At 42.9% G+C, this 18,863-nt stretch overlaps 1 protein-coding gene across 6 annotated transcripts in view; it reads left to right on the top strand.

The window, feature by feature from the left end:
- ATP2B3 (ATPase plasma membrane Ca2+ transporting 3) overlaps positions 1–18,863 on the top strand; it is a 443,364-nt gene that overhangs the window by 356,764 nt on the left and 67,737 nt on the right. For 4 of the 6 annotated variants that reach the window (XM_073590908.1, XM_073590911.1, XM_073590905.1 and 1 more), the window contains exons 7-8: positions 1,220–1,345; positions 8,398–8,439. In XM_073590908.1, coding sequence (XP_073447009.1) covers positions 1,220–1,345; positions 8,398–8,439 — 168 coding nt within the window. The remainder of the gene's footprint in view (positions 1–1,219; positions 1,346–8,397; positions 8,440–18,863) is intronic. The other 2 variants (XM_073590910.1, XM_073590907.1) reach the window with 1 other exon arrangement.

The following is an 18,863-nucleotide window of genomic DNA, read 5'->3' on the forward strand; positions in this document are numbered from 1 at the left end:
TTTCCTCAGTAAGAGCATTGAAGATGTGTCATGGCTGGGTTTTCCAGCATGACAATGACCCGAAACACACAGCCAGGGCAACTAAGGAGTGGCTCCATAAGAAGCATTTCAAGGACCTGGAGTGGCCTAGCCAGTCTCCAGACATGAACCCAATAGAAAATCTTTGGAGGCAGCTGAAACTCAAAGTTGCCCAGCGACAACCCCGAAACTTGAAATACCTGGAGAAGATCTGTATGGAGGAGTGAGCCAAAATCCCTGCTACAGTGTGTGCAAACTTGGTCAAGAACTACAGGAAATGTCTGACCTCTGTAATTGCAAACAAATGTTTCTGTACCAAATATTAAGTTCTGTTTTTCTATTGTATCAAATACTTATCTCATGCAATAAAATACAAATTAATTATGTAAAAATCACACAATGTGATTTTCTGGATTTTATTTGTAGAGTCTGTCTCTCACAGGTGAAGAGTATCTACTATGAAAACTACAAACCTCTCCATTCTTTGTAGGTGGGAAAATTAGCAAAATCGGCAGTGTATCAAATACTTATTTTCCCCACTGTAGGCTCTGGAAACTTCCTCTACTAACGCTTAATTTCTTAATACAGAAGTCAAAATTCAGTTTCAGAACGAGACAATCCCTATTTTTTAAAGCTGTTAGAGATGAAAGACATCTTTTAAAGTGCACTTTCCTGGAATCATACATTCATAAGAGGAAGGAGTTAATTTCGCAAAATATTTCAAAGTCTGCGTCCTTGACCAGGGTCACAATTACTTTTTCCATGTGGGATTGCTTGTAATTTACTGCACCGAGTCAATAAAGGTATTATGATTTTGGTTGAATCGTTCTGATTGCTAAAAGCAAAGTGACAATTTTTATATTTACTGTTACTTTCCCTTATTTAATAAGCCAGAATGGCGTATTAAACATTACAAAAGCCAAAGGCTTAATTTTGTAGATAATGGCAGCAGATAGACCCAGACAGCAGGTGGACACAGCAGGAACCCCAGTGACTGGCTCACGTTCACCTCTTTCTTCCTCTCTTATAACAGCCCTGGCATATTAAGCATAATTGGACTGCAGGCACTTTGGCAAAGCTCGTAATGTGATCTGTGCTGTAATTCGTAACGTCAAGACCTCACTTGAACCAGGCAGGAGAGGGATGAAGATCTGTCCCTGCTGTCTAGTTGCAGTACTCATCATGAGTCATGTGTTGGCAGGTACCCATGTCATGGAGGGGTCTGGCAGGATGGTGGTGACAGCTGTTGGTGTAAACTCACAGACCGGGATCATTTTTACCTTGCTTGGAGCTGGTGGAGAAGAGGAAGAGAAGAAAGACAAAAAAGGTAAATTTCACAGTCTGAGTTACTTTATTAGGTATCATAAATCCATGTAGAAAACAAAATGTAGACATCTCCATGCTTCTGCGCTGACCTGGATTTCTGTTGGTAGAGAAGATCTACCGATACATGGCATCATGGCAGACTTTTAACTGAATGCTTCATTGGACATTGAGTGGATGAGAGTGAAAACTAGAAAACAAAATGAAATATGTAGTTAGAGGAACATGGCATGACAAAATCAACCATCGGAAAAGACCATGTTACGTTCCCATGAGTAATTGTCCCCAAGCTTTTGCCTCCAGCTGTTGTGAAGTGTCCTGTAGCTCGAAAGACGTTTTGCAAGAAATGTTGAGCCATAGGTTGTAGACTACTGAACTGGGGAAAAAAAGAGAATGTATGTAAAAATAAATTGGTGATAAGAAGAGCAACTTAAATTTTCTGGGACTCCCTACTTATGTGGCTGAAGGGTCTTTGGGCCAGTAGAGCTTGGATACAACTGCTACCTTTTGTTGGAAGTGGACTTTTTGGGTCTACCAGTCCACAACCAATCTCGACCAGTTCTCCAAAATCATTATGGCCTATACGGATGTATCCAACTCATTTACTTGTGCTGGATTTCTGATGATGGTTGACCAGACACACATTACATTAGAGTCATGTGGTTCATTAGAAGGAGTAATAGCTATATTAGTGGATCCAGAGTGAGTAAAGAGCTTGATAACTTTTCTTGCTCTGGTTTTGTTGGAGGTAAAGATCAAAAAAGAAGATAAACTTTATTGATATATTGGTTTAACTGTTTTTTTCGACATGTTCCTTTGTGTTTGTGTATGAAACGATGCTATACATATTTGACTTGACTCTTTTAAAATTAATAAAAAATATTGAAGTTCAGAAATTAGAAATAGCACCAAATCGGTATTGTCAAATTTATCTTAGGGTTCACAGAATTAGTTCTACAAAGCCTCGGAATACATTCTACTCAGTTTGTCTGCTCTAGACAAACTAGACTTGAGTAAGCTATGCAGATGAAGAGACCACAAAACATCATTATTTGTTTTGCTGGTATTTGGGCATTATCCGTAGCTTTATTACAAAAAGAAATTTAAAAAACTCACCCTGACAAAATGATGAGACAAGGGATTTTTATATTTGATTTCACCTGCTTGCTGGCAATCGCTTGTGTGGAGGTCACGTCAAAGTCAACTGACTCTTTTCAAGACAGTTCTTCAAGTCACCTGTGGCATCTAATCATGAGGTACAGATATGGGGCTACAATGGCAAATGTTTGGAAGTCTAGGTGCCTTCCCTGTTTGATTTCATAAGTGCCCTGATAGTTGTCATGAATCCAGAGCAGTAATTAGACTTTCGTTCACCTGGATCTTAATCCTATATCTAAAGACCTTGGAGAAGGCAGAGTGTTTTGTTGGCATTGTGTTCTGGCATATGTTCCACCAGCACCCATATATACTATACAGTTGAAACCATAATTTTCCACACACTATATAAGAAGACACATCTGCATGTTTTTCTCAATATCTGACGTGAAATCAGATGAAAACCTTCCCCGTTTTAGGTCAATTACGATTACCATAATTATTAATATTTGCCAAATGACAGAATAATGAGAGAGATAATGTTTTAAGGCATTTTTATTACTTAATGCAAAGTCAAAAGTTTCCATCCATTCCATTAGCATTTGGTACCATTTCCCTTAAACTGATTGACTTGGGTCAGACATTTTTGCAAATTTATTAAAAAAAAACAACTGAAATATCACATGGTCATAAGTATTCAAACAATTTGCTCAATATTGAGTAGAAGCACCCTTTTGAATTAGTACAGCCATGAGTCTTCTTGGGAATGATGCAACAAGTCTTTCACACCTGGATTTGGGGATCCTCTGCCATTTTTCCTTGCAGATCCTCTCTAGTTCCATCAGGTTGGATGGCAAACGTTAATGGAAAGCCATTTTCAGGTCTCTCCAGAGATGCTCAATTGGGTTTACGTCAGGGCTCTGGCTGGACCAGTCAAGAAAGGTCACAGAGTTGTTCTGAAGCCACTCCTTTGTTATTTTAGCTGTGTGCTTAGGGTCGTTGTCTTGTTTGAAGGTGAACCTTCGGCCAAGTATGAGGTCCAGAGTACTCTGGAAGAGATTTTCATTCAGGATATCTCTGTACTTGGCCGAATTCATGTTTCCTTCGCTGGCAACCAGTCGTCCTGTCTCTGAAGCTGAAAAACACCCCTATAGCATGATGCTGCCACCACAATGTTTCACTGTTGGGATTGTATTGGGCAGGTGATGAGCAGTGCCTGGTTTTCTCCACACATACCGCTTAGAATTATCATCAAAATGTTCTATCTTCATCTCATCAGACCAGAGAATCTTATTTCTCATAGTTTGGGAGTCCTTCATGTGTTTTTTATCAAACTCTATGCAGGCTTTCATATGTCTGGCACAGAGGAGATGCTTCCGTCGGGCCACTCTGCCATAAAGGGCCGACTGGTGGAGGGCTGCAGTGATAGTTGACATTGTGGAACTTTCTCCCATCTCCCTACTGCATCTGTGGAACTCAGCCATGGTGATCTTGGAGTTCTTCTTTACCTCTTTCACCAACGCTCTTCTCCCACGATTTCTCAGAATTGGCTGGACGGCCAGGTCTAGGGAGACTTCTGGTGGTCCCCAATTATTTCCATTTAAGGATTATGGAGGCCACTGTGCACTTAGGAACGTTGAGTACTGCAGAAATTCTTTTGTAATCTTGGCCAGATCTGTGCCTTGCCACAATTCTGTCTCTGAGCTACTTGGCCAGTTCCTTTGACCTCATGATTCTCATTTGGTCTGACATGCACTGTGAGCTCTGAGGTCTTATATAGACAGGTGTGTGCCTTTATAAATCAAGTCCTATCAGTTTAATTAAACACAGCTGGACTCCAATGAAGAGTAGAACCATCTCAAGGAGGATCACAAGGAAATGAACAGCATGTGACTTAAATATGAGTGTCTGAATACTTATGACCATGTGATATTTCTGTTTTTATTTTTTTAAAAATTTGCAAAAATTTCTACATTTCTGGTTTTTTTTAGTCAAGAAGGGGTGCAGAGTGCACATTAATGAGGAAAAAAATGAACTTTTTTGAATTTACCAAATGGCTGCAGTGAAACTAAGAGTGAAAAATTGAAAGGGGTCTGAATATTTTCCTTATCCACTGTGTGTATATATATATATATATATATATATATATATGTATATATATATATATATATATATATGAGAACAAAAAGAAAATCCAGCAAGAACTCAGCGAACCAGGGTTGGAGTAAAATGATGCTTTTCTTTATTTCTTCAACAAGGTTAAAAAGACGACCCACAAGGATCAGGAACCAGAGTGCATGGCAGAAATAAACGCAAATGGGACTACGCGTTTCGGCGACCTAATCCGCCTTCTTCACGGTCCTGGTTTGGACCGTGAAGAAGGCGGATTAGGTCGCCGAAACGCGTAGTCCCATGTGTTGCCCCCTCTAACATCAATGACAGCTTGAAATCTTTTGTGGTAGTTGTGGATGAGGTTCTTTATTTTCTCAGATGGTAAAGCTGCCCACTTTTCTTGGCAAAAAGCCTCCAGTTCCTGTAAATTCCTGGGCTGTCATAGCATGAACTGCACACTTGACATCTCCCCAAAGTGGCTCAATAATACAAGAGGTCAAGAGACTGAGCTGGCCACTCCAGAACATTCATTTTGTTATGCTCTAGTCAATGACTTGTCGACTTGGCCTTGTGTTTTGGATCATTGTCATACGACCCATGTGCAGCTTCGGGGCTGATGATTGCAAATTTGCCTCTAGTATTTGCTGATAATGTGCTGCATTCATCTTATCCTTTAACTTTGAGCACATTTCCTGTGCCTTTGTAGCTCACACATCCCCAAAACATCAGCAATCCACCTCTGTGCTTTACAGTAGGAATGGTGTTCCTTTCATCATAGGCCTTGTTGACCTCTCTCCAAATGTAACGTTTATGGTTGTGGGCAAAAAAAAAAGTTTTGAGGCTTGTCTCTGTGCTGTTTTGCAGGTGAGATACTTGTAGATATTGTAGGTGAGATACTTTGTGGCATTTGAGCAGTAATGGCTTTCTTCTGGTGACTCAACCATGCAGCCCATTTTTCTTCAAGTACCTCCTTATTATGCATCTTGAAACAGCCACACCGCTAGTTTTCAGAGAGTCCAGTATTTCAGCTGATGTTATTTGTGGGTTTTTCTTTACATCCTGAACAATTTTCCTGGCAGTTATGGATGAAATTTTTGTGGGTCTACCTGATCATGGTTTTGTTTTACAGAGCCCCTAATTTTCCATTTGTTAATCACAGTTTGAACACTGCTGACTGGCATTATCAATTCCTTGGATATCTTTTTGTATCCCTTTCCTGTTTTATACAGTTCAACTACCTTTTTCCGTAGATCCATTGACAATTCTTTTGCTTTCCCCATGACTCACAATCCAGAAACATCAGTGGCTGGATGAGAGATTCAAGAGTCTGTCTAGATCCCAGAAACTCACTCAGTTTTTATGCACACACACTAATTACAAGCAAACAAGTCACAGGTGAGGATGTTAACTTTAGTAGCCATTCCAACCTATTTGTGTCAACTTCTGTGCATGTTAACAGGCCAAAATCAACAGGGTATGTAAACTTTTTATCAGGGTCATTTGAATGTTTTGGGTAGTCATTATGATATAAAAAGAGAAGACACAGTAGTTTAAATGGCTGCACCCAACCATTAACCATGAGTGGAGAAAAAGTTTTGGTGGTATCACTCATACTCTCTGAAAAAAGGCATAGAAAGCAAAAATTCTGCTGGGGTATGTATGCTCTTGAGCACAACTGTATATATATATATATATATATATATATATATAAACAAAAGTAAAAAAATAGGCAGCACTCAAATTAAATGTGAAAAAAAGTGGATACTTTACTGATCCTCAAGTGGCAACGTTTCAACGGTGACCCATCTTTATCAAGCCTTGTAATATATATATAATATATATAATATATATATTATAGATGCTGGCTGCATGAGCCACTATCTCTCTGCAACTTCCAATAACAGGCAGAGCACTCATGCTTTTTGGAACAGAATAAGGCTGTGTGCACACGCTGCAGATTCCGCTGCGTTTCCGCAGCGGTTTTGGCCGCTGCGGACACGCAGCAGCTTTAGCTGCGGTGTACAGTACCATTCATTTGAATGGGAAAAAAAAAAACGCTGTGCCGACGCTGCGGAAAAAACCGCGCGGATTTGCTGCGGTTTTGAATCCGCAGAAAGAATTGCATGTCAATTCTTTCTGCGGAAACCGCTGCGGGTTCCTATCTCCACCATTGTGGAGATAGTGAATCCGCAGGACCAAACCGCAGGCAAAACCGCAGATAATCCGCAGGTCTTTGGACCTGCGGATTATCTGCGGTTTTTGCAAAATCCGTGCGGATTAATCCGCAGCGGATTCCGCAGCGTGTGCACGTACCCTAAGGGTGGCAGCCGCTTATCTCTCAGCAGATTAGAGAATCCAGTATGTTGGATTACATTTCCTCAAAAGCTAAATCTCTATATTTTTATATTTTCTTTATATATGCAAATAAAAGACCACAATTATACATAAAAGGTAGATGGTAAATAGTTAAAATGGAGGGACAATCTAAGAAAATAGCCACGAGTTGTGATTTGTTCATTGTGTTATTTTGAGACAATACATTTTGGTGTAACATTTTGCTGTAATATTGTGTGATCCTGTGCAGTTTTATTGTGTAGAAAGAATGAATGTCATTGTCATTTAAATGAAATTAATTCCAAACCATGCATACTGTAGTTGGCTATTGGGGTAGCATTGTACCCCAGAGCGGCACCTATAATCCTAACAATTATGCTCTAAACATACTAAAATTCAAGCAGAGAGAAATGATTGTCATTCACACATGGAAAGTAAAATAAGTGGCTGAGCTTATTTTTTTACTATCCTAGTACTGTATAGGTTTTCTGCAAATACTCCAGTTCCCTTTCGATACACCAAAAACATACTAATAAGTTATTGTTAAAGTCCAGCCTAAAATATATATTATACAATATCAATTGTAACAATTAGCAATCTTTGGTCCACTTTTTTTTTATAGTATCTGACATTCATAGACTACAGGAAATGCAACTGCAAGATTTATCAGTTGCAGCAGTGACTGTCAAAACCACACTCACTGAGTTTATACTCCCAAGCTGTTGGCTCTAGGTATCGAGCACTGATGTCACTGATTCTTATCTCACCCTTGCATTAAAGTGATGGTACTCCACTAATTTCTTTGAATGCTTTCTGCATTACGTCCCATATCCAAGAAGTATAATTTCTCCTTGCGGAGAATGACATGCTAAGCATGTTGAGATGGCATGCTTAGCATGTCATTCTCCGCAAGGAGAAACGTTACCCCTTGGATCCCGGTCAGACGCCTCTCTCACAGCCAAACCAGATCTCACACTTTGCACTGACGAGGGGCAGTACCCCGAAACACCGTGTCTGCAAATTGAGATTCTGGCTTGGCTTTTATTCTAAGCCATGTAACAAGGCTCGTTAAATGGTCGACATTGACTTTTAGGATTGCTACCTCCAATAGGTGGCACTAGAGTTCTAGTCCTCTTCCTCTCTAAAGAGACAATTTGCATAATTAGCAGGATTACATCCCAAAATAAAATGAACATAAAATATGCCATTTTTTTTTTCTAACCACGAGAGTCCAAATCACTACAGTTTTGTGCAGGACTCAATTTCTGCAATAGTTCAAAATAATTCAAGATTACTGTACTGTAGATTACAAAAAAATTGGAATGGATTGATCACATTGTGAGAAGCTGCCTGTCCTGTCTCCTTCCATCAGTCTTTCTCAGTTCCATGTAGAGCATTGCTTTGGCTGCCCAGCATGAACCCTCCTGCCATGTAACACTTGTCTACTTGTGTGGTTACAGTGTACTGTCTTGTTTGTTTTCAAGTGTTGTGTTTGTCACCCCTCTTTTGTTGTAGGAAAGCAGCAGGATGGGGCAGTGGAGAATATTCAAAATAAAGGTAATGTGTTAAGAGTGCCATATGTGACTGTGAAATAATCTCAGCATACAAATTAGTGCTTTGTCTTTGTGGTCAAAGATGGAAGCTGTCAGCGATGTGTCACTTACTAGGCTGCTTGCTGCAGCTTCCCCGTTTTATCTGCTGCAAATCTAGCAGTTCTCTGAATGTTGAGCTGTAACCCCGCCTACATCACCGATTGGCAGCTGTTACTCTGCCAATCAATGATGGGGGTGGGGTTACATGGAGCTCATGAATATGAAGGACTACTTGACAGCAGATTTACTTGTCCTCTAGTGATAATCTCCTTCTTATAAAACACTATATATATATTGCATTTATGTATGATCTGTTATAAAATGTTAATAAAATTGTTTGGAAAAGAAGTTATTATGAAGTATCCAAGAAGGTTTGTCATTACTCTACTCACCCTTTGGGGTTTTCCAAGCATTGGCAGGTCTTCTGTGCCTTGCAGAAATCTTGGTCCTGGTTTGGGTTCAGCAATGTGGTTTGGCAATAGGCGTAGACTTTTTTTTCCTTTATGGAATACTTATGTTGGTTAGGACCTCAGTTCACAGGTCTTGAGATAGGAGGATAGTCCACATTGTCTAGAGGAATGAAGGTTTCACCCTTAACACAGAAAGGATTCTTTACTGTAAGAGCAGAGAAACCATGGAACTATTTGCCAAAGGATGCTGCGATTAATAATTATCTAAGGCATTTGGACTGTGGTGCATTGAGCTCATCAGACTAAATTGCTCTGAGGGTTCATTGTCAATCTACACAGAACAACTGCTATTTCTGTGATTAATCAATATTTATCACCATTACCACATGGGATACTATAGCTTTGCCTGTATTCTGTAAGGGTCCCATTCTCTTCAGCTATATATATATATATATATATATATATATATCTTACTCTTCGAGAAAATCCTTCTATTGAGTCAACTTCATTGGAATTTATTAACAATGAGATTGCTGCTGATTGGTCGCCAATGAGCATCCTGTCCATAAAGTTAAAATAAAAACTATGCTTAGATAATACACAAAAGAATTAAAGGAAATTACTGAAATTTTGCCTTTAATAATGTTCTTTCATTGATCCCATCTTGACTCATATTGCAATCAAAAAAATTCTATACAAATCTCCGGAGGTTATTCAAGACCGGTCTATTCTGTAAGGCAACTGTCTGCAGCAGGAGCCCTCCCCCACTGCTCTGTTTGCCACAGAAATTAGTATTCTCTTAACTGTTATGTTCAATTCTGATCACTGATCACAAATTTCATGACCCACCTCTGCCACAGGGTAAGCTTGTTAAGTGCTTGTATTAAAGAGGTGACCATAAGGATGAATACATGTAGCCCACTCAAAGGATGAAGGTAACTAATCCAACACTACAGGCAGATGTAGTCCCCACTCAAGGATCTTAATACTGAAAGGGGGCTGTCTAGTGAAGACAAGTTATCATATATTCACAGGTTATTATTATTATTATTTATTTATATAGCACCATTGATTCCATGGTACTGTACATGTGTAGTGACCAGCAGATTCTCAAGATGCAGTAACGAGACACGAGACTGAGTGTGATTGGTAAAATAAATATTTATAAATTGGTGCCGCTGGGGCTGTGCTGAGCAAATCAAATGTGCAACAACAAACTGTCCTCGCAGGAACTCAATAACATTTACAACACTTTTCCTTATACTAAATGCGACTAATCCGGCTAGTCCGGGTGTTGTAGGCCACGTACGGCCGAACTAAGAGTCCTTATTTCCTATGGACAACTTATCCTTCCAGGCGTCGTTCAGCATCGCAGATGCGGCCGCTCAGAGGCCGCTGATGCGGCTGCCTTGATGCCCCGATGTCCCGGGATGATTTGGGTTCGACGGGCCCTGGAGGATCTGTGCTGGTGGGGCACGACAGGCCCTGAAGAATCCATGCTGGCGGGGCACAACAGTCCCTGAAGAATCAGTGCTGGTGGGGCACAACAGGCCCTGAAGAATCGGTGCTGGGGGGGCACAACAGGCCCTGAAGAGTCAGTGCTGGTGGGGCACAACAGTCCCTGAAGAATCGAGGCTGGTGGGGCACAACAGGCCCTGAAGAAACAGTGCCGGTGGGGCGCAACAGGCCCTGAAGAAATGATGCCGGTGGGGCGCAACAGGCCCTGAAGAAATGATGCTGGTGGGGCGCAACAGGCCCTGAAGAAATGAGGCCGTTGGGGCGCAACAGGCCCTGAAGAAATTATGCCGGTGGGGAGCGGTGATGACACAGTCTCTAAATCTACCGTTCACCAGTCTCTGCCCAGAGTCCCTCAGCAAACCAGACTGGGGCCTCTACTGCCGCCTGTAGCGAGTGGCCAGTGATGACAGGGCCGCAGCTGTGGAAGAAGGCAGGGGGGCAGTGTCCTGATCGCTGTAAAGGAATGGTCTATAGTCACAGCGGTCAGTGGAAGTCGTGGACTTGTCACAGCAGGACGGGAAACAGCGGGGCGGCTGTATGCGACCGTATGAGGGGAGCGACCGCCGATGCAAGGCTCTCACGTGTCACTAGTCGGTAAGTCCTAGGCTTTCCTTTCACATGGCCCTGTCGGTCTATCCACAACACACCGTTCGCTCCCTCGGTCCTCTCTATCTCACCTGACTTCTAGTCTGTTGTCTGGCTCTCTGTCAACTGCCACTTCAGCACGCCCCCTGCTCCTGTTAAGCTTGCCCTGTCCCCTGTTTCTCTGACAACTTCAGTCAAGTCTTTTCTTTTACTGTCCTCCCAGCATCGTTCCCTCAGGACCCCTGATGGCGGTCCCCTGGGCACCTGCCCGTTCACTGCCTCCCCACACATGAGAAGGGGTTACATACAAATTACAGATATCACTTACAGTAAGCAAGCTAACAACGACAGACTGATACAGAAGGGAGAGAGGACCCTGCCCTTTCGGGCTTACATGCTACAGGATGGTGGGGAAGGAGACAGTAGGTTGGTGGGTGACAGCAGTTCTGGTGTTGGTTGAGGTGATGTCTCCGGTAGTGGTGAGAGAGAAGGAGGTAGCGGAGTCATTGCAGGGTGTAGGCTTTCTTGAAGAGGTGGGTTTTCAGGTTCCGTCTGAAGGATCCAAATGTGGTTGATAGTCGGACTTGTTGGGGCAAAAAATTCCAGAGAATAGAGGCTATTCGGGAGAAGTCTTGGAGGCGGTTGGGTGAGGAGCGAATAAGTATGGAGGAGAGAAGGAGGTCTTGGGAGGACCGGAGATTACGTGAGGGAAGGTATCAGGAGATTAGTTCAGAGACATATGGGGGAGACAGGTTATAGATGGCCTTGTAGGTCAGTATTAGTAATTTGAACTGGATACGCTGAGGGAATGAGAGCCAGTGAAGAGATTTGCAGAGGGGAGAAGCGGAGGAGTAGCGAGGAGAGAGATGAATTAGTCGGGCGGCAGAGTTAAGGATGGACTGGAGAGGTGCAAGGGTGTTAGCAGGGAGATCACAGAAAAGGATGTTGCAATAGTTGAAACGGGAGATGATGAGGGCATGCACAAGGATTTTAGTAGATTGAGGGTTGAGGAAAGCACGGATTCTGGAAATATTTTTGAGCTGGAGGCGACAGGAGGTAGAAAGAGCTTTGATGTGCGGTTTGAAGGACAGGGCAGAGTCAAAGGTTACTCCGATTGATAACTTATTGATCAATTGGGGTCCGGCTGTTGAAATCTGCACCGATCAGCACTTTTATCCTGTTACTCGATCTCCGCTCCATTCATTCCCTATGGGGCTGTTGAGCACAGCGCTCAGCTTATTCTGGTAGCTCCAAAGGGAATTTAGAGAGCAATGGTGGGGCATCTGACCTGCTGCTCTATTTTGTAACGGGGATAAAAAAAAATCCTACTTTTGCTGATGGGTCCAAATCCCAGGGGTAGGACCCACCACTAATCAGTAAGTTATTGCCTAGCTGGCTTAATACATTCTTTTTTTGTGCATATATTTGTTTCTTCACTTTGCCTGAGGAAGAGACCTAAGAAGTCTCGAAAGCTTGTGTTGTAACATCATTTATTTTTATAGTGCTTGAAAAAAGCACTATCTTGTAATCCGAACGCTGCTAACTTATTCTTCTTCTGCTTCTTCTTCTTATGATTATTATTCAGTTGATTTTCCGCAATTAATGCGTCCCAAACCGCTACACGCACAGACTCCGTTGAGGTGTCGTTTCGAAGCCAGCGTCCACGAGTGATGTGCTAAGTAGTTTTCATGTCGATCAGATTTGTAGTTTTTGCGCAATTTGCGTTTGAAAAAACATTTTCCTCAATGCATTTCAATGGGAAAATGTTGCCACAGAGAAAACATGCCCTGAGGCGATTCAAATGGCAGTTAAGCTCATTGATATGCGCAGGCACACCCAGTTGCTATGCCAATGCCTACGAACTTCACATGACCCCCCCAGAACACAGATTCTGCCAGATAATTTCAGCTCTTAAAGCAAAACCCACAGCACAAATGCAAATCTAGCTTCATCACATGACGCATGCCCCTGAGAGAGAATGTGCGCCAAAGTGGATTTAGAAGCCCAGTGAGCCAAACTGGCTCTTAAAGGGCTGACGCACCAAAGTGATTCTTAAAGGGCCGGCGCACCAAAATGAGTCTTAAAGGGCCAGCGCCCCAAATTGAAAGATGAGTGACTCCAGGCTCCAAATCGGAGGCAGAACCACCCCGGCCTCCAAATTGGAGGCTGATCGACCCTAGCCTACAAATCGGAGGCTGAGCCACCCTGGCCTCCAAATCAGACCCAGAGTGGCCCCGCCCACCAAATCGGACCCAGAGTGGCCCCGCCCACCAAATCAGACTCAGAGTGGTCCCGCCCACCAAATCAGACCCTGAAGGGCCCCGCCCACCAAATTAGACCCAGAGTGGCCCCGCCCACCAAATCGGACCCGGAAGGGCCCCGCCCACCAAATTAGACCCAGAGTGGCCCCGCCCACCAAATCGGACCCAGAGGCCAAAGTGGCCCCTGAGAGGCACCCACAGTTAAAACGGATCCTGAGTTGAAAGTCTTGCAGGAGCAGCAGGCAAGTCTCTCTTAAAGGGGCAGCCTGGGCACCATTTCAAAGCACTATCTGTACTTCCTTCAGGAAATACACATCTAGTTATTTTTGTTAGAGATTATCTTGCTTTTCCCACTTAGAGCAATCTTTCTTCAACTGGCTAACACGGTATCAAACCCTTTTTTATTTCAATACCTGTGACAAACTTGGCAGCGCCCGGACACCACTGCCAATTTCTTCTTCAATACTTTGGCAGATGAATATTTCTTCTAACTTCCTATATACATGAGCCCTTGGCAATGTTTAAAATGTGTGATCCTTTTCTCTCCCAATATCAACTGTCGGATGGAGAGTTGGAAGGCCCCATACACATCAGATTGTTATGGACTAACCTGGTTTGGAGTAATGGTATTGCAACCACTAGGGGCAGCACTGGCAGGTAGCATATTCAGGAATAGCCAGAAGTCGGTACACAGGAGCAGCAGTATAGTTGGGAGGATAAGCAGGTAACGTAGTCAGGAATAGACAGAAGTCGGTACACAGGAGCAGCAGTATAGAGCAGCAGTATAGTTGGGAAGATAAGCAAGTAATGTAGTCAGGAATAGCCAGAGGTCGGTACGCGGAGCAGCAGTATAGTTGGGAAGATAAGTAGATTGCGTAATACACAGGAGCAGCAGTGTAGTTTGGAGGATAAGAAGGCTGTGTAGTCAGGAATAACCAGAAGTGGTACACAGAGCAGCAGTGTAGTTTGGAGGATAAGCAGGTAACGTAGTCAGGAATAGCTAAAGGTCGGTACATAGGAGCAGCAGTATAATCTTGAGAATAAGCAGCATGTGGAAAAAAGCTTGACTAAAGGCTGGGAGCTCAATAATCTTACAAGCAAGGAAGTGCACTGCCATGTTTAAGTAGGGTGCTCAATCAGGAGATCACAGGGTTGAGCCAATCAGGAACTCAGCATGGAGACAATCAGGAACTCAAGGTGGAGACCATCAGGATTAACACAGGTACTTATATCTGGGTTAACAAGGAACTGTCTAAAGAGCTGTTGCCTTGTACACAAGAGCTGCTGGGTTCCAGTCCTGACACAGATGGTTGCACAATTCTGTTGAAATTGGCAGCTTTGTCTGACTTTAACCCACTGGGTGCCTTTAGTCTATGTTTTAAGTTGGAGGACTCTTCTTACCTTCCACTGGTTAGGTGTCGATAAATGTTTACATGTTTCTCTTTTACAATAATATGGCCACGTATATTAAGTGTTATAATATTTTATTGTAAGCTGCTATTGATTAGTTCTCAGCGGAAGAACGGACGTACAACTATGTGTGTTTTTTTTTCTTCTCCCCCCTAAATGTTTATTTCGACACAATGGTTTGATCACAGCGTGGAGGCTCTCAGCCAATCAGGCTGCTCATTCTTCCCTGCCCACTTCATACCGGTGGAATGAGACACAACAGGGTGTGTTCTGTTGCAGCGAGAAGGCTTGACAGGGCTCCTATTGTGGGCCTGCATTTAAACGCCTCAGGTGCGTTGTTTTGGTGGAGGCCTGATGGTCGAGTAGCTGCCTCCATCCAGCAGCATAATTGTATGACAACAATGCCATCTCAGTAGGGCACAATAGCAGCTTAAAAATGGATATGAGAAATTGAAAATATTCGCACTACCCAGCGGAACACTTAAAATTATAGCTTGAAAATATTAACGCAGTGTTACAAAGATTGAGTTTGGACACACCATTCCTGACGCACATTCCTCAGGTGAATAATCAAATTTCCATTATGAATCATTGACAAAATGTTCTCACCTCGTCACCGTAATTCAGGAAGGTGCTCTGATCAATACCTTCGATTGTCACAAAATTTGGAACTCTTCTTGATTGCTGAAAGTGCTTCACTGAGTATAGAAATTCTCTGCAGCACCCCCACAGGGGAAATGAAGAATTACACCATTTCATTTTAAATCAATGGGCTATCCTTTTGCTGCGGAGAAATAACCTGGTGACCTAGTGCTCTTATCTTACTAACTGATGAGGGATTTGATTTGGGGGTGGGCTCTATTTATCTCCCTTTTAAAGGGAGTGTCTTATTAATATTTTTGCAGATAGAACAAAACTGAGTGAAATAACAAACAGCAGAAGGTGTGCTATGCTATAAAGGGATTTAGATGGAGGTCTGGGCAGAGAAATTGAAATGAGGTTTAATTCCATTAAAGGGAGACAGTACGAAACGACTGTCCAAACCTAGCACAGGGGCTCAGTAAGCCTTTGATGAGACCAAGCAACTCAATGCATCTTCCCACCCAATTGTTTTCTGTCTATGTCCGTACTTCCTCTGACTCCTGTAATGTCAGAGGAAGTTGAACATAGATGCAAAACAAGGGTGCACCAAACTCCTGTGCTTGGTTTGAACAGTCATTTTGTACTTATAGGCTTCTCATATAGTTATGTGCTTGGGAAGGTTAGCAGGTTTTGCTATTTAATCTGAGAGCAGTGTATTCTAGGGTCAGAAACCCTGATTCCACAAATGCGTCACTCACTGGACTGCTTGGTGGAGTTTTGTTAGAATATCTGTTTTCTCTGATGTAGATGTAGCAGTGCTATGAATACTGACCTGTGTATAACCCCACCCACACCCCTGATTGGCAGCTTCCTGGGTACACTGTACATTGTCAGCAAGCTGCCAATCAGTGGTGGAGGCAGGGTTACACAGATTAGCTTGACCTGTGCATGTAAGATATAGTCCTGCACTGAGAATATCCTGCTCATAAAACACTGATTGTATTGAAACTATAGCACACAGCCTAACAAATGACACATCATTGGAATCATTCTACAATATGATTATAAGCCCCATTGGGGACAGCGATGATAATGTGTGCAAACTGTAAAGTGCTGCGGAATATGTTGGCGCTATACAAAAATAAAGATTATTATTATTATTATTATTAATCAGGCTCTCAACCCCTACATTATGTTGCCGTCAGATTATATAGTAAAAATCTGATGACAGATTCCTTTTAAATGCCAGCCACCATTACATATCAAATGAGGAAATACTAGCTAAAACTGTGATGGAGAAAAACTTACGAATATTACAGCAAACTGGACAGAAAAGAGTGTGAGGCAGCTGAGGCCAAGTCAGCTACTGTTATGGAATGCATAATAATCATAAAAAGGGGGGCAAGGATGCACATGAAGAAAACTTATCGTACCACTTTACAAATCACTAGTCATAGTGCAAGCAAAACTTTACCTAATACCTATGGCTAAATACAGTATATTACAGGTCTAATGATCTACATGTAATTATACAGGCAAGGAGGCTTCCACTGCCTCTAAAGAAATGAAGGTTTCTGCTCCATCAAAGAAGGAATCTTTGCTGTAAGAGCAGTGAGACTATGGAAGCAGGGGGGCGGACATAGCCACACACATTCACACATGTATTTTGCCATCCTTTATTATACAGTGCACCATCTTGTTATATACAGCACCGTCCCTTACATATTGGGATTATATAGAGCCCTGTTTTTATTACATACCGTCCTTTCTTGTTAGATATATAATGCAATGATGGCTGATGGAGCATGGGAATGCTTCTTTTCTAATGGAGGAGCTGATGGACTGGTAGTCTGGTCACCGGCTCCTCCATCAGCAGTCATTTTATATCTAATAAGAGAGGGGACTAGGTAATAAAAGAGGGCGCTGTGAATAACAAAAATAACAAGAATACACTATGTAAGAGACAGCACTGTACATAACAGCAGAGGAAGCTATATAATAACGGACGGCATCATATATAACTGGAGAGGATGGTACGTAATAAGGGACGGTGTTATACATAACAAAAGAGAAAACTATGTAACTAAGGATGGGGTTATACGTAATAAGTGAGTACACTATATACTAAGGGACTGTGTTATACATAATAAGTACACTATATACTAAGGGACTGTGTTAGACATAATAAGTGAGTACACTATAGACTATGGGACTGTGCTATACATAATAAGTGAGTACACTATATACTAAGGGGCTGTGCAATGTATAATAAGTGATTTCACTATATACTAAGGGACTGTGTTAGACATAATAAGCGATAATAAAGTCTTCCTCCACCTCCCCCTGTTACTAAATTGATTATAAATCCCCCTTCCCCATCCCAATCCCCCACACCCCTCATTGTCCTCCTCCCCCAGCATCCCATTATTGTCCTCTCCCCCACCCCCATCATTGTCCTCTTCACCATCTCCATCATTGCTTTCTTCCCCACCACCCCACCATTGCCCATTCTACCACCTCCATAATTTTTTCCTCCCGCATCACCCCTATCATTGCCCTTTCCACTATCATTGTCTTTTCCACTACAACCATCATTGCTTTTTCCTCTACCACCCCCATGATTGCCCATTCCACTACCTCCATCATTTCCTCCTCCCCACCACCCCCATTAATGCCCGTTCCGCCACGACCATCATTATCCTTTCCACCACCACCCTCATCTTTGCCCATTCCACCACCATCATTTTCCCTTCCACCACCTCCTTCATTGCCTTCTCCCCCAACACCCATCATTGCCCATTCCACCACCTCCATCATTTCCTCCTTCCCCACCATCATCATTGCCTTTTCCCTCACCACCCCATCATTGCCCATTCCACCACCACCATCATTTCCTCATCATCACCCCCATTATTGTCCTTTCGACCAATATCATTGTCTTTTCCACCACCTCCATCATTGCCTTCTCCCCCACCACCATTGCCCATTCCACCACCTCCATCATTTCTTCCTCCCCCACCACCCCATCATTGCCCTCTCCTCCACCTACACACACAGACACACACAGCATCATTCACCTCTCACATTCCCCTGCAGTGCTACGCACCCACGCGCACACACCATCATTCATCTCTACACACACACATAGCTGACAGCACCTCTCACCTCTCTGCACGCTCTCCCGCAGCCAGCTGCAGCATCACTGTCTCCGGCACCTTACCCTCTCTGCTGACTGCTATGTGAGACAGGAAGCGCGGGCAGGAAGCAGGATGGATTGCTGCAGCTCCGCTGTCATTTCCTCTTGCAGGCAGCAGAGCTGCAGGGATCTCTCCCTGCCCGCTGCACATGAGGGCAATTTATCCAGGGGCCCATCGGGGTCAGAGAGACAGGCCAGATTGCCCTCATTATTAGCCGCCCTGCAGTGGCCCCCCCTCCATCTCTGGGCCCTGGTGCAGCCGCATAGGCTGCACATGCGGTATGTCTGCCCCTGTATGGAAGCCTCTAAAGAAGTTGTCATAGTAAATTCATTGAACAAAGTTACTTATTATCAGATGCAATATAGTTTAAAGAGTAGACGTTGTTTTAATGTTTATTTAGTAAATCAATAATATACATGAAAATAA

This window comes from Dendrobates tinctorius, unplaced genomic scaffold (assembly GCF_039654945.1).
Source record: "Dendrobates tinctorius isolate UK_male_01 unplaced genomic scaffold, ASM3965494v1 ptg000120l, whole genome shotgun sequence".
In the NCBI taxonomy this organism is placed as follows: domain Eukaryota; kingdom Metazoa; phylum Chordata; class Amphibia; order Anura; family Dendrobatidae; genus Dendrobates; species Dendrobates tinctorius.